The sequence below is a fragment of the Zonotrichia leucophrys genome, chromosome 2 (genome assembly GCF_028769735.1).
Source record: "Zonotrichia leucophrys gambelii isolate GWCS_2022_RI chromosome 2, RI_Zleu_2.0, whole genome shotgun sequence".
NCBI classification, from domain to species: domain Eukaryota; kingdom Metazoa; phylum Chordata; class Aves; order Passeriformes; family Passerellidae; genus Zonotrichia; species Zonotrichia leucophrys.
This window is the reverse complement of record NC_088171.1, coordinates 17,640,299-17,662,097: the sequence shown is the minus strand read 5'-3', so window position 1 is coordinate 17,662,097 and position 21,799 is coordinate 17,640,299. Positions and strand designations below refer to the sequence as shown.

At 42.1% G+C, this 21,799-nt stretch overlaps 1 protein-coding gene across 1 annotated transcript in view; it reads left to right on the top strand.

The window, feature by feature from the left end:
* The window catches only part of GAD2 (glutamate decarboxylase 2), a 40,019-nt gene that overhangs the window by 7,424 nt on the left and 10,796 nt on the right, over positions 1-21,799 (top strand). The window contains exons 6-11 of the mRNA XM_064704082.1: positions 413-525; positions 4,207-4,322; positions 14,933-15,012; positions 18,106-18,160; positions 19,543-19,659; positions 20,776-20,840. Of these exons, the coding sequence (XP_064560152.1) occupies positions 413-525; positions 4,207-4,322; positions 14,933-15,012; positions 18,106-18,160; positions 19,543-19,659; positions 20,776-20,840 (546 nt within the window). The remainder of the gene's footprint in view (positions 1-412; positions 526-4,206; positions 4,323-14,932; positions 15,013-18,105; positions 18,161-19,542; positions 19,660-20,775; positions 20,841-21,799) is intronic.

Below are 21,799 nucleotides of genomic sequence, written 5' to 3'. Positions count from 1 at the left end.
GTGGGGATTTTTTCGCTTTGGGATTAGGAAGCATTTTTGTGTACTTGCTTAGCTTCATGCACTGTCTGGCCATTATGAATAGGACTGCTGACATGTGCCTCCAGACACGCACACGGGTTTGTGCAAGGCAAAGGGGCTCTGCCCAGCATCCCTTGGATAAAGGGCAAAGCCTTGAGCCTGGAAGAGCTGGGCAAGATTTTATTCACTGAAGTGGGGGGAGATGGATTGTTAAGGGCTCCCTGCATTTCTCCTTCTAGACATTTGATGTCAAATCAGAAAGAAGACTGTGGAAAGTATTGTGAAACAGAACTCTACCCAGTATAAGATAGAGTATATTGTGGCTATAATGTAATGTAATATTGGAAAAAGATTGTAGATTAAAGCATTAAATATGGACATTACTACATTTCAGGTTCACCTATGAAATTGCTCCAGTGTTTGTACTTTTGGAATATGTCACACTAAGGAAAATGAGAGAGATGGTTGGCTGGCCAGGGGGCTGTGGCGATGGGATATTTTCACCTGGTACATAACATTTCAAGCTTTCTCTATTTTTCAGACTGTGGTATATGACATCCCCTGCAGCTAAAGAGTAAATATAATTAAATATGCATGTTTGAGAGGACACTTGCTAGTAAACACCAGTGGCCTCTTTGAGATAAAGTATTGCATGTTTATGAATTTCAGGGATGTGATTATGAGGGTCTGTTTGAGCAAATTGCACTGCATGATGAGCAGCTGTAATGGCACATGGGAAACATAATGAGAAGAGACATTTGCCTTGCAGTTTTGCTTTGGCCCCCCTTTTTATGGATCCCATGAAATAGAAAGACTGTTGTATTAATAACAGAGGGGAGAAACACAACAAAGCTCTCCAGCACCGCAGGGGAAATTGGAGCAAACAGGGAAAGACGTAGCATACCTCCCAGCAATTTCAGTGGAGTCAGGAAGACCCTGCCAGCATTAGAGCATGCTGTTAGCTTTCCATGTGAAGCTGACCCGTTTTTCTCAGTGGGGTCCTTGGGTGCTTAGTTAATCTGAGTGCTTAGAGGCGTAGAAACCTGGTTTCTTCAGGGCAAGTCAGTAAGGCAAAAAAGTTAGTGTAGAAAAATCACTGACAAACATTAAGATTTTTTTTTTATTTTTTAATCATTCCACTTAGTCTTTTGATTTATACTCTTTGTCACCTCTCCTCTGACTCTGTAATTTCATTGCTCAAAAATTTTGGCTTGTCTATCTTACCAAAGTGCAAAATAATGAAAGAATTTACATTGGGTGTAATATATTGGCTTGTCAAAAGAGAACAGACTGTTAGCTGTTGAAGAAGGAGCCTTTCTGGAAGGGAAGTTATTTGACCTAATGGAGAGAGAAAGAGTGCACTCTTGAGTAGAGGAAAGGCCTCACTGATAGCAGCCCAGGACATTTGGCTCTCTGAGGCCATGGAGGTCAGGCAAGGCTCATCTTCAGCTTCTCACATCTGAATGCATATGTGGGAAGTAGTGTGGGAGTTTTATTCTGGCCCTTTCCACAGGTGTAGAGAAATAGATGAGAAGAACTGACATTGCTTTTTCACAAGTTCTTGGTTAAAAAGCCTGAGAGCAAAAGCTCTGACAGCTTTTACTGTGGTGCTTAGAGATCCCCCTGAAAACCTTGGCCCACATCGCACCTGACATCTGTGTCTCACGGGCCCAGGACCAAAGTGAAAGCTTTTGGAAACGGAGTGGTGGTTGGTTACCAGCCCTGACCTGACTGGGTACAGCTGCCCTTGGTTCCCCACGTTCCCAGGGGCTGGTCAGGGCCCTGCAGGGTGAGGGCAGAGCAATGGCAGTGCTGCCCGCCCATGGCAGCGGGCTGGGGAAAGGCTCAGTGGCTGTGCCAGATCTGCCTGAGTCTGGCAAACTCAAGCAGAGATGGTGTGAGTCAGGAGAGGTGTGTGCCTCAGGAGGAGCTGCCTGGCGCGGGCCCAGGGTGCTGCTGGTGTGCCAGAGCTCACTTCATCCAGCTGAAACCTGGGTGGGGACGGCTCTCTGGCAGGCAGGTACCTGTGCTGGCGTTTTCAGGGCTGCCCCTCTCCTTTCTTTGTTTCTCTGCAATTTCTGGTTTGTGCAAAGCGCATCTTTATAATTTTCTCTGTTAAGGCAGCAATACTCAGTGTGCAGGTTCTGCTTTTTTAGGCAATAATCAAAAGAATTTCTGTGCTGTCTTCTCACTTCATGGCTTTAGCTGAACACCTTACTGTTGCAAAGAAAAGTTCCTTCTCTCTGCATTCTCTGGGATGAAATATAAAGTATCAATACATGTGAAGCATTAAAGCCTGATTGTTTTCTCCAAATTCTGTAGGTGTGTTTTGTTAGCTGCAATTAGCTGTGGATGTGAATACAACTATGAAATTAAAAGTAGAATGCAGGTTTATGAGTAAACTAAGGTTGAATTACTGAGTAATGAATACTAGTAAGAAACCCTGGTATTGAAGAAACTAAACATTTCAGTCTTGATTCTTTTGACACTGAGCCAATGACTTTGGACGAGATAGGCCAAATTGCTTCAGTTCAGTTCAGTCACCAAAATCATCAATAGCAGCTCTTACATGACATCTGCATTTTTTAGGGACAGGTACCTGAGCATTTCCTCTTAATCTCTCCATTTCTTATTTTGTCATTTCGAAGAAAGGTGTTGAAATACATTCATGTCTCTCAAGATAGTTAAAAGGGGAAGAAAAAATGCCAGTCTATACTGACCTGTAAGCCAGCAATGCCATTCTTGTGTGGCCTTTTCCCTTGGATTCACAGGAGGGCCAGTGAGGTCAGGGAAAGCCCACAGCAGGGCAGCCTCACTGCAAGAGCAGAGCCAGGATACTGATTAGAAATGAAGGGCACAGTTGTGTGGGCTGTGGAAGAGTAGTTATCTCTAGTGAGATTAAAACAAATTTTACAAAAGTCAAAACAATGTTAATTTGCCAGCACAGATAACCAACAGTGCTTCCTTCATCTCAAAGGATGGATTTTATCTTATCTCACTTTGGCTGTCCAGGCATTGGGTGTTACTCTGGGCTGGTTACAGCAGCTCCTGTGTTTTCCAGGGAGAGTGGGGATGTGTCTGCAGGGCAAGTTCCACCCACCACAAACAGCTGCCATAGGATGAGCTGAACCATCCTTTGGAGGTGCACATCTTGTGCTCTTCACTCCATTTTTAGATGGATGAAGGTTGCAATAGTTGAACTCTACCTCACCGGCATTTCAACCTGTTCATTTAAAACTTTTTCTTTATATAAATACATGTGCATAAACATGGATATACAATTAATCTGTGTGTGTATGTATATACACACAAAGGATAAACCTGATGGATTTCATGCATACATGTCTGTCTGTGTGTGTGTTTGTGCGCATACAAATTTAAAAATTCTCAGCATCTGCCTCAAGTACTGCATTATATTCCCGTAGTGCTCATGCAGCATTAATGTTAAGCCAAACATTGCTCCACTGTAGACTCAGAGACTCGGTAAAAAATCTCAAAAAGGAGAAACAGACCACTGCAGAGCTGTAGATCTGATACCTGTCTGTAAGTGGGTTAAATACCCAACTTGAAATGGCTGTTTTAAGTGAATGTATGCCAGTGATTTTAAGGCTAGTGTTAGGGACATTTAATCTTTTCCCCTCGTTCCCATAAGAGGACAATTAAAATGAAAAATATTTGTTAGAATGACCCTTTTTCCTTTCTCTTCTCTCTTCCCACTCCACTTATCCAGAAGATAGCAGCTGTTGGGTCTCAATGGGTGGGTTTGCTCAAAGCTGGGGCATGAAACACCACCCTGATTTAGGAAGGGAGAGCACAGATTAGGTCGCACTTGGAAATCCCTTAGGATGCCCCTTGTGTGGGCACCTGCTTAGGAGATGGAATAGAGTGGGGATTATGTGTTGATGGAAAGCTAAGATTGGGGACTGAAGGAGGGATGGTAGTTAGAATGAGGGTGAAAGGAAGCACCAGTCTTTTTTTGCAGTGGTACTATTTTGCATAAGTGTTTTTTTGTGTGTAGTAGATCCTGTTGTTACACAGCCCAGCTGTGAGGAGCATCAGGAAGAAGAATCTGTGTTTCTGCCACAAGGCAGGAGACATTTATATAGAAAAACTGTAGCAAGACTTGTTTGTTCTGAAATGATATTACAATGAATAGAAAAAGTAACAGTATATTACTGTGGACTCCAGGTGGTGCCATATCTAACATGTATGCTATGTTGATTGCACGTTTCAAGATGTTCCCAGAAGTTAAAGAAAAAGGAATGGCAGCTATTCCCAGACTGGTTGCCTTCACATCGGAACATGTATGTGTTTCTGTTTTTTCCTATCTGTTACATCTGCTTGTATGACTTTATGATGAAGAAAACATCTGAACAGGAATTTGTTGACAACTGTCTTCATTTCTGTTACTCCTTCACTGGGAATAAAAACATGGGAAGGGCTGAATTTTTTATCTATAGAGGGATGATCTCTGCACTCCCCTGTGGCTGAAATCCTGGCAGAGGAGTCTCTACAGTGCTCCTGTGCTATTTCTTTGCTCTCACACGTGTCCATATACATGTTGATGTGAGTGGCAAGGACCACATCAAATGAGGAGAGCTCGTCATTGGGCTTCAGCACTTTCTGCCAGGACTGTCATCTGTTCTGGGGCAACAGAAAATCCTTTTGAGTCAAAATCTTTCCTTCTGAAACCACTCCTGCTGTTATTTAATGAGAAGGTGGTAACATACATGAAGACAGTCCTATGACAATGCTGTGTGTGTGTGCAGCAGAGCAGCTGCAGTATTTGCTGGGCTTCACTGTGAGTTTCTGCCTGTGAGCAAAAGCTTCAGCACATGGGGGTTCATCACAGGCACTGCTGGGACCTGCCAGGGGCGAGGGAGGTGGGCACAAGAGAAACAGGAGTAGTCCTTGTGAGAGAATTCTTTGCTCTTTGTGCAGGCATATGGAAGTCTCTGTTGGGAGGGTTGTTTTTGGCTTTACAACCATTTGGAACTCCTTGCAGCTTAGAGTGGAGAATGTGGGTGCAGGAGGAAAGGAAAGAGTAGCTCACAGGAGGGGCTGTGAGCTGTTTTCAGGCTTCGTTATCCACTTCTAAATTTCTCTCCAGCTGTGTGGGCTCAGCCAGAAAGGACTCAATGGCCAAGGCTCAGCAGGATACTGTCCATGTTAGGTAACAAAGTCCTCCTACTGCCTCTGGACTTACCATCAAATGTGCTTCCATTCTACCCAAGTGTGAAGAACAAAATACCCTAAAAGTTATCACAAAAGTGCAGGAGGAAGCCTCTCAGAGGATGCCTTTCATAGCAATAGGATGGGATGGGATGTGATACACAGCTGTGGGCTCCATGTTGCAGAATTATTGTCCCCATAGCAGTTAAAGAGGACAGTCTATACATGAGTTGCAACTTTCCAAAGCTGGATGTACAGCTAGAGATACGTTAGCCACATGGAAATAACAAACCTAAGTTGTGCAAATGAGGTTCAACATGATTATTTAAAGTAACAAATCCTATTAATCATTAGAGTATTTCATTGTTTTCACAGCAATGGAATGTTAAACAATGACCTAAATTGTGCTAACAGTCTCAAAATAATGAAATGAGCTTTAATAATTGTGTTTTCATGCCAGGGAAGAAGCAGTTCCCTTAGCAAATTAAACATTCAAAAGTCAAATATACTAGAGAATTCATAGGGCAGCATCTGAAGTCCATTACATTTTAAAAGTATCTTCAAATTGCCGTTTTGTGCATTCCTCAATCAAGCTTTATAAAAAGTATATTCTCATCTTCTAGAGAAGATAAGAAACTGCACTATGTGAAGGCAGGACCCTTTAACCCTTGCCCAAAGGCTAAGGGATCATGGTTTAACCCTCAAAACAGCAGAAGCTGTTACTGAAAATTCAGAGGCCTAGAAGTACAATCCTTTTTAAGATAGGAAGTGTCATGCAGGACCTGAACACACACTTAAGATATGCAAATGACATTTGTCTCATTTATCACATCATGCTGATGATCTACCTACTTTAAGACTCCTTGGCCTGACTGAGGTTTCTCTCTGCCACAGTTGGATGCTCTTGAAAGAAAATGGCCATGGAACAAGCAAATTGTAGAATCATAAAACACCCTGAGTTGGTAGGGATCCATCAGGATCATCAAGTCCAGGTCCTGGCCCTGTGGAGGACACCCCAGAAGCCACACCATGTGCCTGAGTGCATTGTCCAAAAGCTTCTTGAACTCTGTTAGGCTTGGTGCTGGTGACCACCTCACTGGAGAACTATTACAGTGCTCAACCACTTTTTGGGTGAAGGACTTTCTCTAGATATTAAACTTAAGCCTCCCTTAACTCAGCTTTGTGCCTTCCCTCGTGTCCTGTCACTGATCACGAGAGTGAGGAGATCAGTCCTTGCTCCTCTGCCTCCCCTGATGAGGCTGTTGAAGGCCACACTGAGGTCTCCCTTCATTCTCTCCTCCAGGCTGAGCAGACCAAGTGTCCTCAGCCACTCCTCATATGGATTCCCCTCCAGACCCTTTACCATCCTTGGAGGCTCTCCTTGGACACCCTGTAGTAGCTTAATGTCTTCTTGTATTGTGGCACCCAGCATTGCACATGATACCCAAGAGGAGGCAGTTCCAGTGCAGAGCAGAGCAGGACAATCCCTCCCTTGCCCTGCTGGCCATGCTGTGCCTGATGCCCCCCAGGACAGGGCTGGCCCTCCAGGCTGCCAGGGCACTGCTGGCTCAGGTTCACCTTGCCGTGGACCAGGACCCCCAGGTCCCTTTCTGTGGCACTGCTCTCCAGCCTCTACACACCACCAGGGCTGCCCCATCCCAGGTGCAGAATCTGGCACTTGCCCTTGTTGAACTTCATATGGTTGGTGATTGCCCAGTCCCCTTAATTTATCAAGGTCTCTTTGCAGGCTCTCTCTGCCCATGAGGGAGTCAATAGCTCTCCCCAGTTTAATGTCATCAGCAAACATACCCAGCATCCAGGTAAGTCCTGTGTCCAAGTCATTAATGAAGGTGTTAAAGAGCACAGGGCTGAGGATGGAGTCCTGTGGAACCCCAGCAGTGGCAGGTCACCAGTCTGGGGTCACCCCATTCACTGTAACCCTTGGTGCCCATGATCCAGTTGGTCACCCATTGTGTAACAGGGCTGTCCAGCTGTGAGCTGGATGCTTTCTCCAGAAGGACACTGGAGAGACAGTATCAAAAGCTTTGCTGAAGTCCAAAAGGTTTCATCTGCTGGCTTTCCTAGATCAGTGGGCTATAGAGAAGGAAATCAGGTTTGACAAGCAGGACTTTCCTTCATGAACCTGTGCTGGCTCTGACCAATGACTGCATTGTCCTCCAGGTGTTGTGCTTCAGTACTTCCCAGAATAACCTTTTCTGTGAATTTGCCAGCTACTGAATGGAAACTAACAGGTTTGTAGTTTCTGGGGTCGTTCTTCTTGCCCTTCTTGGAAGTTGGGATGATGTCCTCCAGCTTCCAGTCAGCTGGGACCTCTCCAGATTCCCAAGACCACTCAAAGTCAGTGAGAAAGGCTTTGTGATGACTTCAGCCAGCTCTTTGAGAATTCAGGCCCCATAGATTTGTAGGAATCAGGCCCCATATATGTGTAGGGATCTAGCTGGAGCAGCAGATCCATAGTGTCATTTTCCCATGCTCTGCATCCATGGTGTGATAGTAAACAAAGCTTAAAGTTACTGTATGTGTTTAAAAACTCGTAGATTTTGGTTTTCAAATTTTCAGTCAGATGCAAAGATTTTAATATCAGCAATTCTCAATGAAAAATTTCAGCATTCCAGATGAGACTCTATTTTCATTACTACCAGTCTAGAGCTTCCTGTACTATAAATGAATGAAGTTGTGTCACAGTTGCCACCACTACTACTGTAATCAGAATATGGCTCAGTCTAATGCCATTATAGGTTCAGCTGCCAGTGGGGGAGAAGGGAAGGGAGGAGTAATTCACAGCTTTTAAGTAATTACCTCCCTAATTTAGGAGTGCATCGTGTTCCAAAATTAGGAGCTTCACTCTCTGCACAACCAGTGAAGAGAAGCACCTCTGGAGAGAAACTCAGAGCATCCAAATTAGGAGCCTAAATATTCCTGAATTTAAATGTTCTAAATCACCTTTGGGAGGGCTTCACCTACTTTTGTGCACTGACCATAAAGAGCCTCCTCATATACACAACCTACATTTGGTGCCTAAAATAGGCTATGTGATTATTCCAACTGTGCACGTTCCCAGCCAGCAAATTTCCCCCATCTCACAACTTAGCACTCTGCTGCTGTTTGTTTCTATTTCACCAGTGATGGTGAAGTACTCTGCAACAGCTTGGGTAGGTCTTCCTCACGTTTAATTTCCTGAGATGCACTTGGCACTCAGGATTTCATTCAGTCCTCTGTATTCATCAGGGCATCATCAGTCTTCTTTCATTTGCACTGCTCATGATCAGTGATGTCCTTCAGGGCAGCTGTTCTGGACAGCACATGATGCAAGAGACCTTGACTCAGAGGGGAAAAAGTGATGGATGCCAGTTGTGAAAACCTATTTCAGTCTATCATTTCAAACACAATGAAAAATCCAAAGTGAAGGCCTCCTCCTGTGTTCCAGCATATCAGCTTTAGGCTGCTGTAGCTGTTCAGAGGAGTCTATCCCTTTTTCAGCATGGAGAAAGCTGCTGAAAGAGATAGCTGCCTTCTCAGAATATTTTAGTTTTTCCATTTGGCCCCAAGGCAAGACCTGTTAAATTTTTACTGATTCCCTGTTGTGATTTTGACCTGCCCAGCCAGCACTGTCTTAAAGAGTGTCCAGTAGTGGCTGGAAATTGTACGGAGCAGGGATTACACCTAGGAGGCAAAAGGACACAGTCATGCTGCCCTGAGGAGGAAAAGTGTGCAAAGGGGAAGTTTACCTGGAGAGAACTAGGTGGGTTCAAGTCACAAAACAGACTTTGGACCTTTTCATTGCTGGTAGGAAAATAGCTTAAAGAGGCTTGCAGAATTTCTGTGGACTTGATTAATTAGGGACTGTGTGGGCTTAATCCACAGTTCAGAAAATGAAAAAAAAGATGGTCAAACAATTCCAGTATCTGTGGGAGAAGAGTGGTTTTGTGAAGTTTTTATCTTAACAGTTCCAGAAACCTACTGTGAAGCTTCTTGATGCTGATGCAGGAGGAAGTTAAAAAGTTACTTCTGTGTCTGTAGCTTGATAGACCATTTCACACAGGCTATGGAAGGTTTTGGGTTGGTTTCTGTGTGGAATGAAGGAAAATCTGATCCCTAAACCACCACTTCCATGATACATAGTTTTGCCCTCTGTCCCTGGTTTAGGAGACCCTTTGCAGAATTGCCACCTGCCAGAAGCAGTCCAAGGGGTGTTGTGTGAGGTGCTGCTTCCAGAGGGAGGTTTGAGGAGCCTGAAAGTCCTGTTTTCTATTTTGTAGCATAGACTAGAAAGCTGTAAATTAGACTCTGGGCATACAGAATGAGTAGAAATTAGATTTGTTTCCACCTAAGGAAACTTAAAATCAAACTGATGGATTCACACATTTTTTTCTTTGCACTACTTACTGCATAATAACTAGAAAATTATTTTTATGGTATTTGAAGCCAGGGGGAAACTGAAAATTATTTGAGGAACAACTTAATTCAGGTAGCACCATTCAAATCTGAGTAAAAGTGTTTTCTATAAAAGTAGTGCTCTAGTGCAGTCAGTCCTAAAGGAGAAAATCATCATTTGGGTCTAATCCTTCATCTGGTATGGACCAGAATACCTTGTGGCTTTTACAGTGACACAGTATCCTCCTGAACTCAGTGCAACATTTCTTATTATATACAGTGCTGCAAATCTGCACTAGAAATAACCAAATGAGTCTTTCTGATTAGAAAAGCAGCATGAAGTTGTGTGTTTGAAAAATGCCAAGGATGTGCATACTGGTATGTTTAAAAACATTAATATCCTCACTTCTCACCTGATACTAACAAGTAACTTTAAAATTGATTAGCAGTAGGTAAATGAAACCATAGCAAATATATCTCTCATTGCAGTGTATTATAAACTTGGATGGGACAGTGTGCTGTTTTTGTAGGTAATTGAGGGAGAATCTGTAGCTTGAAATCAGATGATAAAGATAGGATTCATGTTGCTTAATGTTAATCACCTGAAGTGTAAATATTTAATCTGAGTTAGTCCATACACTTTTTGTGGCCAGTAAAAAAGAGCAAGATCTGCAGAAGACAACTCATCCTAAGTCTAAAGCAGGTGCCAAAGCCTTAGGAGATCAGGGAGGTATGGAGGTACCTTTTTTCCCCCACCTTTGTGGGACCCCAAACAGCAAGCCTGAACTAGAAACACATTTTTAGCTTATTAAGAGAGAAATAGCCCAACCTACACATCCAGAGATTGCACAGTGCTTAAAGCCCAAGAGAAGTGAATAGGAAAGAGAGTTTTCCTTCTTTGCTGGTGAATAGGTGATAAGCTGAGGCTGGGGGTCCAGATCTCCTGGGCACTAGGCTGCCAGTGACAGACCCTGGGGAGTTTCAGCTGCAGGAGATCTGTCCTAGCTTGCTCAGCATTTGGAAACTGGTTACTGATAAGCCACCTCCACAAAGCTCATGCCACTCTGGATTTATTTAAGCAAGGAGAAGCAGCAATCTGAAAACACAGCCATGCCCTGTGGGGCTCATGGCATTAGGATGGTTGGTTGTGACAGCTTCAACCATGCCAGATGATGAGCAAGTAATTTAGCAAGCTACAAAAATAGAAGCATCTGTATATTGAAGCACTTCAGATAGCAATGCTGTACTTTTCAGCATCATAGCATTTTTAATTATTCTTCCATTTTTCAGGGGGCTTATTCATTATTGCACATGTAATACATTTACACTGTCTCTACCTTACAAAGCTAACCATGTAAAAATGGCTATCTGGGGAGCAAACCTGTACCTAACAGCATTTGAAATTTTAGATAAAAGGAAAATTCCCCTGGCTCAGAATCACCTTTTTTTTTTTTTCCTAACTGTCAGTATGCTCTTAGTCACTAATATCTATATACCTATATCACTAATATCTATATCACTAATACCTTCTCCCTCACCACTGAATTTTACTACATTTCTTTCTATATAGAAATTAGGTTCCTCTCTACTGGGGATGTATTTGCAGTTTCCATGCACCCTGTGCAGTGTGTGAAGAGAGGGAGGGAGGGAGGGAGGAAGCTGAAGTGACAGCCCACTCGCACCTTGTGTCCTCCTCTGTCTGCAAGCCCAGGACAGTGCTGAAACTCCAGACCTTCCAGCACCCCCAAGCCTGGCTTTTCCTTCAGGGCTGGCATCAGGCAGCCTGCATGTGCCCTCCCTTTGTCCCCTGGTTCTCCCTCCATGAGGCTTCAGATCCGTGTAACTCTTACACATCTGTCCTGTGAAAGGTGGTGTTCAGGCTCCCTTCTTGGTGTGCCTGAAAATCTGTAGCCCTGGTATTTGCAGAGGGGTCACATTTCATGTCCTTCCTTGTTAGCCCAGTTAAATCATCTCTGAATAGTTCTGTCTGATCAGGTTTATTTCTGCAAACCTTTTCATCTCTTTGACCTTTATAGTTTTCTGTGTTTACCATATATTACACAGGCAACCAAACTTTCACCAACATCACAGGAATATTAAACCAAAGTTTAATACTTATTGTGAAAGTTTTCTTTGGTTCTGCAAATATATTTTTTCTATTTTATTTTCATCCTTGGTCTTTCAGAACCTGTCAAGTCCTTGGAGTGATTCCTGTGGTCTTGCCCTAAAACATGAAAACATAACAGCAGTCGTATATCTGTTTGTACTGGAAATTCTTATATCTGTGACTGTATCCAGAGACTGAGCCATTTCATATTCAGTTTGTTTAGAATTTGTAATTGCATTTGCCCTTCTGTGCACAGACTTCTGTATTTCTTCTCAGTTTATCCGTAAACCAGTTTTGGTTCCTGACCACTGAATTCCCTTCAGTCTCTAAAAAGCCTTCAGGCAACTGAGCTATCAGCACTACATTCATTTTTTTTTTCCCAGTGCTCTTTTAGCAGTGCCATGAGACTTCTTAGCAAGGCAGCTGCACTTGGCCATATTCCAATAGATGCCTTTGAGCACATGGGCTTAATTTCCTTCCTCATAGTAGACCACTTTAATCTGTCTTTTATTTTTAAGGCACTTTGAATAGTTCTGGGTTTTTAGTAGAAAAACAAATTGCAACAGTAAATATTTTTTAACTAGTGTGGAGTAAAGAGCAAAATTAATGAATGTAATGTCATGAACTCAAACCCCAGTGAAATATATCTGTGCCTCTTCACTCCTAAATCTCTACCTGCATGTATGTATTTACACGACCCAGTATGTGCACATCAGTTTGTGAAATACATGAATAAAAAACAGGTTAATTTTTTTTAAGTATATGCATTCAATTCTATCTTCATATAGCATATCTGTGAGCTGTCATTATACTGGCAATATTTTTGCTCTGTTTTCAATTTTTGGAAAGTTCCAAGATACTTTCCTAAACTGGGAATTTTTTATAAGCCTCCTCCTGCCAATAACCATTTCATGGGCTCTTCTCCTCCCCGCTCCCACAAAGCTGCACTCATAGGGCTCAGGGAGGCCCACAGGGCTGGGAACAGACTTTTGTATCTTTGATGTTCAGAGGGTTTTGGATTGGTCACAATCCAAGCCTTCATCTACAGTGCCTTTGTACTGGGGAAAAGTCCACTGAATTTAGTGAAGCTGATGAAACTCATAGAAATGCATTTGTTCAAAACTTCAGTTTTTTGAAGCAAATAACATGCCATGAAAAATGTCAGTGTGATGGCTGAGCTGTGATGTTCAGTGTATAAATACTTCCTAGCACCTTGTGACTCCCAGCTAGAAAATAGCCAGAGCAGATTCCGAGGTGAACAGACCAGTGACCAGTGGCTTTAACAAGCTGGGTGATGTCTGGGTGTCAAACATCTGCAGTGTCTGAGTGCTGGTGGCTGCAGATGCTGTACGCTTCCCATTCTCACAGCAGGTATCACAGGACTTTGTTCAGAGAGAAGGGATAGAAACTTCTTCATCTGATGTCATTCAGCACCCACTCCAAACCAGCCACCCTTACTCTGGATAAATCTTGGCCTGGAGGTGCCTTTCTCCTCCTGAATGCACAGGAAGCCTACTTGATGCTGTCACCTTGGCTGGCTATCTGCAAGGGACAGGCACCAATCCCCTGTGGCTCATCTAAGTGATGAGTATGCATCTCATTTATCATCAGTTCATGTGAGAATCAGTGCAGTGTGTGTATGTTTACTTTTCAGAGTGTGCTTACTTCAGGGACTGAGGTGGTTTGCTGTACTAGTACTTCAAAAACTGATTTTACATCTAGGCAACGTGTTCAGGGGCTGCTCAATACACATTGTTCAGACACTGAACATGCAGCCATGTCCACCAGGGAAAAGCTGTACCAACCCATTGCATTTAAAAAATAAATCTAGTATTAAAAATATTTACTTGAGGAAATATTTTTAAATTGTCCATGTATCATCAGTGAAACATGACTTAAGAGCAATCTAAACTTCTTAAAAATCTCTGGATATTGAAAAAGTCAGCAGACATAATGAAAACCTTAAGAATTTCAGCCAAAACGGTGAGAATACAGGCATATAAAAAAAGGAGTTTGTATTGGAAATTTTTAACCATAGCAATCTTAACCATAGTATTTTTACTTGAAGTTGGATGTACATGTTTCAGTTCTTCTACTCTTCTTCCTCTTTCATTAAGTTAGTTTAGAATTACTGTCATTTTCAAGGTGTTCATTATGTATAGAGTCCTTTAGCATGCAGTGAATCTGTGCCCTCATGGCCTTTAGGTGAAGTCCACACATTTAACCATTGTGCAAGTCGCTTCCCCTACTGTTCTCTGCTGCTTGCAAATACTCCCTTGACAAAGCCATAGTGATTACTTACTTCCTTTGTGATCTGCAAACTAGGTCTTACTTTCTTCTTCAACACTCTGGACACTTAAAAAGCCTTGTTAGGTTTTTGTCTTCTGGATCTTTTTTATAGTGTGACATCCTAAGTTAATGATACTGTAGTATCTAAAGAATTTCCATTTTCTCAATGTTTAATAAACTGTAGTTAAAATTACTTTAGACAATATTGTTAACAGCTGGGTTTGAGTTAATACAAAATCAGATTCTTGGGGCTATAATTTGATATAAAACTGTTGCATTATCATAATCACTGGGATTCAATTTAGGATTATACACCAACACTGGCTCAGGAGTTAAGTCCTATAAGCAAGAGAAAATTAGGCCAATGTACACTCCAGTATGTAGCTTACACATTTTATTTGTATATACAGATTAACTAATAGTCTTACTATAGTGATAATAATAGCCCTATTCTGAGTTTAAACTTCAGTAGCTGTGTTTATTAGTAGGAGTTATTACTGGCTTTCACTGGCATGACATCACAATTAGGCTTCCTATTTTCATTTCTCTCTTTTTCTCTGGGCAGAAGATACATTGTAGGACATGACTATGGGCATCACAAACTAAATGAATTCTCTAAGGAAGACTATTTTGTTTCAGTAAATCAAGCTCACAGCACAATCTGTACAAGCAATAGAAGCTGCAGGTTTGCATCAAGGTCCACCATGGACCAGAGTTGTGTCTGTAATATTCCAGGAGTAAACCCAGATTAGAGTGATTGCTGTTCCTCCAGTTGATGGTACTGACCTTGTTTGAAGCCTCAAATTACAGTGATCAGTTTCCAAAAGGGCTCTGAATATAATTACTGCCTTGTGGAACTTCTTGCTGAAGGGTTTTCAAGAGGGTAGTGTTTTATATTAAATTAAATAATAAATAATAAAAAAGTAAATAATAATAAATTTATTTTTTCAGAGTCACTTTTCTGTGAAGAAAGGAGCTGCAGCCTTGGGTATTGGTACAGATAGTGTGATTTTGATTAGATGTGATGAAAGGTAAGTGAAGATGTCAAATACACCTTTTATTGTGGTGCATAAGAGAGGATCATCAGGTGCTCATCTCAGAGAGAGTATGTAGGATGTGATCAGCAGTTGGTGTAATTTGTCATGGCACTGTCATCTTCATCAGCTTTACACTAATTTATCCCACTTGAGGAACTGGCTCTGTTAGTAGCTTCTTTATGGGTCCATTTTTGGAGTTCATCAAATATCTTAGAAGTTCCTTTCCTCAGAGGTTTCTGATATTTTTTTTGTGTTTCATTCTGATGTGAAACAGGATATCAAACTAATATAATTCTTTACATTTTGGGCTAAGAAACCAGGAGGAAGCTTGTTTTGGTCAAATCAGACTCTCACGTTTTGATCCATTAAGATGAGCTGCAGTGGGCCTTTTGTGGGAATAAAATATTTAGGAGCATTTGCTAGTATAATTCTACTGCTTCATGTCCCCACCATCTTTCTCAGCAGGATTGCATTCTCTCAGTGCCCTTGACAGGGACGTGTTTGTGACAGGATGTGCAGAGAAGAATCATGGCAGCATTGAGGGAAGCACAGGCTAAGGAGGATGGTGGTCCCTGGAAACCAACAGCACAGGAGGCAGCTGATGTGCAGCTCACACAGCCCCTGAGAAAGGGTGGGAGATAACTCACTGCTTACCTCACCCAACTAAAAGGTTTCAATCCTCTGTGAAACCCCATTTTGAGAAAAAAGTATATTAACAAAATCAGTATGTTCTGATAAAAAATGTTTGGTTTAGGGAAAACACTTTCTGTGGGACAAAAAATTAATAGAACAATACTTACTGGTTCTATTGAGAGTCTTTCCAATAGAAAATGCTATTTGAGTCCCTCACTATTATAAGGTATTGAATAATTACATCTCTAACAGAATGGAAGGCTTTGCTGCTATCACAATACTCTGCTCCCACATTAAAAAACAAGCATCAAGTAAGCAATTTACAGTGCTTATCACAGTGCCTGCATATTGACTTATGGTCCTATTATCTCTTTATTAACAAAAGACTGAACACACCTTGAAGAGATTTAATGACGTCAGAACAACCAACACATATCAAAATAAATCCCCAGTTGTTTCTATTCACTAGAGATGGATGTGGATCAATGAAGCCGTGACTTCTTTTTCTCCTTGTGCAAATTCAGTGGTATGGTTTTCTGTAAAGAACACACAGGTTGGGCTGCCCATGCTGAATTAAACAGCAGGATTCCTGTGTGTCTCACAGGGACACAGCAGGCAGCACAGGGACAGAGCAGATTGTTTGCAGAGGATGTGGGCTGATTTGGTTGAGAAGAACCTCTGTGAAGATGTGGGTCTGTGAAAAGAGCATGCTGATTTATTTTTGATGTTTTCAGTATGACCAAGCAAACTTCCAGTGCCTCTTTCCCATTCTGACCCACACCTGCCAAGCTTGCCTTGTTTACCTGGTAAACCTTGACCCTGCTTGGGTATTGCACTCCCCTGGCCATGAATTCCTGCATCTACTCAATGTGACATGGGGCTGGATAATCACTTGCTTTGGTAAAAAATTTGGGCAGTGAAAGCATCTGCCCAGTTCTGTGTATGCTTCTATGCACAAGCTCACTAAATCAGAAACTATTAAAGATCAACATCTAAATTATGTTTTGAAGAGGAACTCATTGCCCTCCTTTGACATGGTTTTATTTTCTTTATTCCTCTCATGATCCCAGGAACACTTTTGATGTTAGACTACTACTGCTTTTCTCTGATCAGGTACATGTGTCTGGGGGAAGCTCACAAGGAGCTGAATACTCTTTGGACCTTCCTTGCACTTCTGCAAGAAAAATTTGGGTTAATTTTTAAATTTTTAGAGCTTTTTATTTTTAGTTATTCTTTTCGCATTTTACTGTTTTGAATATGCAGGACAGATTTCGCAAAAAAACTCAGCAGTACAAACCCATTTCTACTAAAATAAATACCATCTTACTGTAAGCTGTGTGAGGATGGAAGCTTACTAAACCAATAGTATCTTATTACAATAAATTAACAATTTTTAAAAAAGGACATGCCCCCAAATGTCATGAAAACAGTTCAAGGGTTTACATGCAAAATGAAACTAAAACTAATGGGTTTATAGTTTCCACTTCATTTTGAGATTTAATTAAGGGGTTTTTTTATAGCAGCAGGAATGAGGGCCTAGTGAAAGAAAAAATCTGAAAAAGTCTTTAAAAAGTCTTTAAAAATTTATAACAATCTAAATGTACAACATTCTAAGCCGGTGAAGACTTTATTTCCATAACATGGGAATCTATCACATTTGTATTGCTGATATTCATAGTGGCACTTATTTTATAGATTTGCTTGTGTCTATAGCAAAGAAAACCATAGCCTTAATATTTGGTATCAGCACCGTTTTGTCTTGCACCTAGTTAATTCAGAGGATTTCCTAAATCAGCCTTCAAGCCTTGCACAACTGACTGTGCAGTGGATGGTTCATGTGGAGTGTTGCAAATGCGGTCGGTGCAAGGAGCCTGACAGAGCATTCAGCGAGTCTGGACTGGCAGCTTCGCACACCCTGCTTCCCGGGAGGGCAGCCATGCAATTCCCTGAGCCGTGGGAAAGTCACCCTGGCACGCCTTCATCCCTGGGAAGGGAGCGCAGAGACGGCTGCTGACAGCACCGCTGGCTGGCACTGCTCAGGGCTGAGCAGCGCTTCTGGCTTTTTCTGTGCCTGCTGATCTGGGATTTGGGATTTGGCACCCGGTGAATTCTTGGGACACTGGGCTGAGCCTCTCCCCAGGAGACTGAGGCTTATTCCCAGGACTGTAACTTCAGGCAGGACCAGGAGGCTCCAGGGAGCTGCATCAGTCTTTAGTGGGGTGGCCACAAGATAGTTTCTCTCAGTTCCCATCACTGTATTGATGCAAATATATTGACTAAATAAACAGGGTAAAAAAGACTAATGGACAGAGTCTTTCTGTGCTCTTCAATGCAGCATAACTCTTGGTCAAAAAAGTCACTTTGCTCCTTCTTTGGGTTTCCTATTAAGTGAAGAGGTAACAGCAAAAGTTGATTTTGAGATCAAGTTATTGATATAACTCTCTCTTGCTCTAGAGGGAAAATGATCCCATCAGACCTTGAAAGAAGAATTGTTGAAGCCAAACAAAAAGTAAGTTTACCAACTTTTCTAATTCCAAAGATGAAAAAACTGAAGACTGGCAAAGGCAGTTGTTTGCTTTCCTTGGTAAAACAACACAGGCTTGCCCATTAAGTTTTGATTTATTTCTTAGAAATGTAGCCTGCCAATTAATGAGGCAAGAGTTGCTGAGAAAATAGGTTTATAACTACTGTATAATATCTATGACCTATTTGGCTTTCTTTTTTATATGATGTTTTGCATAACATCCTCCTCTTCTATATTATCAGCCTATGATGCAGCTTCTCAGCTGAGTATTGTCAAAACCTGAGTCATCAGATTTTGGGGAATTTGTTTTATTCTAATGCATTGAAAATATTTTTCATAGACTCACCAAATCAGTGGACGGTAAACTAAAATCCACATATCTCTAAAAATGCACACACTTGTATTTGTTCACTGAGAGAAACTAGAATTAAAACATCAGATTAAAGTGTGCAATAAACTCAGCCCTATGCTTTCAGCATTTATATTCACTAGACACCCAGCAGCCAAACCTGACTAATAACACAAATCTTCATTAAAAGCACATTTTTCCCAGTAAATGCAATACAGTTGATAAAAAAAAAAAGGCAGAATGTTAATAGAGTGCTACTTAAACCTACTGACTGTTGCAGAAGGAAGTTTGGACTTTTTTGATGGTTTGAACCTCAGTTCTGCAAAGAGAAAAGTAGCCACTCTTGACCTCTAAGTACTCCTTATAAAATCAACATGACTGAAAATGAAATTAAAATGAAACACTACTATAGATTTTAGCAGACCCCAGGTCACATAGTGCAGAAGTGATGGCTCATGAGGCACAGCATTTAGCAGAGGGAGTTCAAGAGATAGTCCTGGCCTCTGTGGAGGCTGCTGCCTTTCCCTTTGAAGAGCTGTCTCCCTGCTCTGCCTTGGGGATGGAGCCCCCCACCTCCCCTGCCCCACATCAGACCCGATGTTCCAGGGACAAAACCGGGGCGCCCCATGGCCGGACTGGGATAACTGCACTGCAACCCAGGGCAGAGTCCCCACAATCGCTTCTCTCGCTGTGGTGCCTGGTTGAGGTTTGTTTATGTGACATCCTGCAGTGCAGACTTTTTTGTTTCAGGTTTCAGGCAGGTGGTGTGAAGCAGAATTGTTCTGTTGAGCCCGTACCTGTCTCAGCATCCTCATAAATGGAGGATGCTGGTTTGGAAGTTTGCTGCCACCTTAAGGTAGAAACTGAAATATCCCTGGCATCTGAACGTGGAGAAAGCCAGTGTGACCGAGCAGGGATGGCCTGTGGCAGACACTCGTGGGGTCACTGTGGGGCAGCACACGGGGAGCTGGGGCTGCAGCTCTCTGACCATGCACAACCTCCCTCTGCTTTCTTGCAGGGATTTGTTCCTTTTCTGGTGAGTGCCACAGCTGGGACAACGGTGTATGGGGCGTTTGATCCTCTCATAGCTATAGCAGACATCTGCAAGAAATACAAAATCTGGATGCATGTGGATGTAAGTACCATCATACGTGGAGGGCTGGATTACAAGGTGTTTTAACATTAATTTATTCATTTTGGAGAGTGTCATCTTGTACAAAACCCATTGTATTTAGTTCCTGTAATTAAGTCTAACATTCAAGCACTGACTTCCCACTTCTCTGAAAGGCTCAGGTCAGGGGGATATTTTAGGAGCTGTGACTGTGCTTGTACTTGTAGCAACTGGGACACTTAAGTTGACCTAGTTTGAGTGCTTTTGGCTTTCAGCTTTATCTTAAATGCCATTAGTAAAGAAATACGAAAGAAGCATACTGAGAGCTGGCTCAGCTTCTGCAGCAGCTGCAAAATAAATATATAAGGAAAAGGATACATTTGTTTGGAATAAAGTACTGCAAATTGCTGATCAGGTTAATGCAAGTGCTAGGGAAATTTATCAGATTGGCTTCTTAGCTTTATCCAGGCTCTTGCCAAGAAATCTTTCTAAAGGATCATCTTTCAGCCCTAGAATATCTTCTGTGTCATTTTTGCAAATCCTTTCTCCAAAAAGGCTTGGTAATTGACTTCTCATAGGTTTGGGAGTCTTGATTTTGAATTACTGTGTCAGCCAAAATCAGTCCTTTCAAAGGAATAATTTCTATTTACCTTAAATACTTCTCAGTCACATGAAATGCCTGCTTGTCCCAGATCTCTGTGAGGAAGGCAAATGAGTAGAGGGCAAGCAGTAGTGGGTCCAAAATATGAGGAAAATCCCCCAGAGCAGCTGAGATCCCAGCCTGGTTTGTTACTATAACTTAGTGAGTACAGGAGAAAAGGCAGCTGACCCAGGAGCAGATCTGCAGGTTGTTAATTACAGCATGGGGCAGCCCTTGGGTGTGCTGGTGTCAGAGGAGGGGGTGAGTGAGGGGTTTGCAGATGAGCAGGGTGGGAGCCTGGATTTGGGGCTATTCACTGCTGCTTCCAAGCTGCTGGGAGAAAATCGTTAGCACAGCTCATGCCTCAGGCCCCGTCTGCCTGGTCACTTTGGAGTGTGCCACATCAGTGAGATAAAAGGGTCCCAAACTGATGGGAGGGCACAGATGTCATCAGGGAGGGAAGCAGAGCTCTCATTAAGGTGCTGTGCCTTGCCTTGCAGGGAGCGTGGGGAGGTGGGCTCCTGATGTCGAGGAAACACAAATGGAAGCTGAACGGCGTCGAAAGGTAAGATTTATTGGTATCAATGAAAGACATTTATTAAATGCATTTTAACATACTTGTCATTACCATTGCAATGCCTGTAAAAATCAAGGATCATGTTATCTCTGAGATACAGTTTGGAGAAATCATATAAACTGCTCTTCCAGCTGAAGCAGCATTGCAGAATGCCTTTGTGACTATTTGTTTTGAAGTATAAACAGCAGACATTCCATGCTTGTTTCTCTCTTCTCCCACCATGCATTCAGGGTCCAGAGCAGTTTCTGCAGCATTCTCTGATTCAGCATCCAACATGAATTAGCAATCTCATTTCTCTAAGAAGTGAATCTTGTAGGTCTTGTACACTGAAGTATAAAACTCAAAGTATAAAATATGAGTGCACCTGCAGTTAGGACAGATGTCCTGCTCTGTCACTTCTGGAGAGAATATCCCCCTTCAGACTGTGTTACTGATGTCTTCAGTAAATCTGTGCCTGGATATAGACACAGTTGTAGTCATGGACTCATAAACACTGCAGATAATGCAGATGAATGTAAGTGATGCTAGTCCAGGCTGGAAGGACTGAACTTGAACTTAAAACCAGCTGGTTACTCAGAAACATTTTGTTAAGACATGGAAACCCTTTCTTTAGGATGTTGAGATTTATCTACATTCAAGGAAAGACAAAAACCATTCAGGATTTCGGTGAGCCACAAATGAGTGGAAGCTCAGAGAGTATTTAGAGACATTTCAGAGGTGTTTGCCCTGTTTTGAATTCTTCCCAGTCACCTATATAGTCCACTTTTAGAGGCAGTATACTGGGCTGGATGGAGTCACTTGCATTTCTGTATTTACTGAAGCTCACAATGTTTGAGAGTAAAGCATTACTCCCTTCCTCCTTCTTTATCACTAAATCAAATTGCTGTTCCTTGCCAATTAAAATTACAAACAACTTCCTCATCATGATCCTGGAGATTAGGAGAATA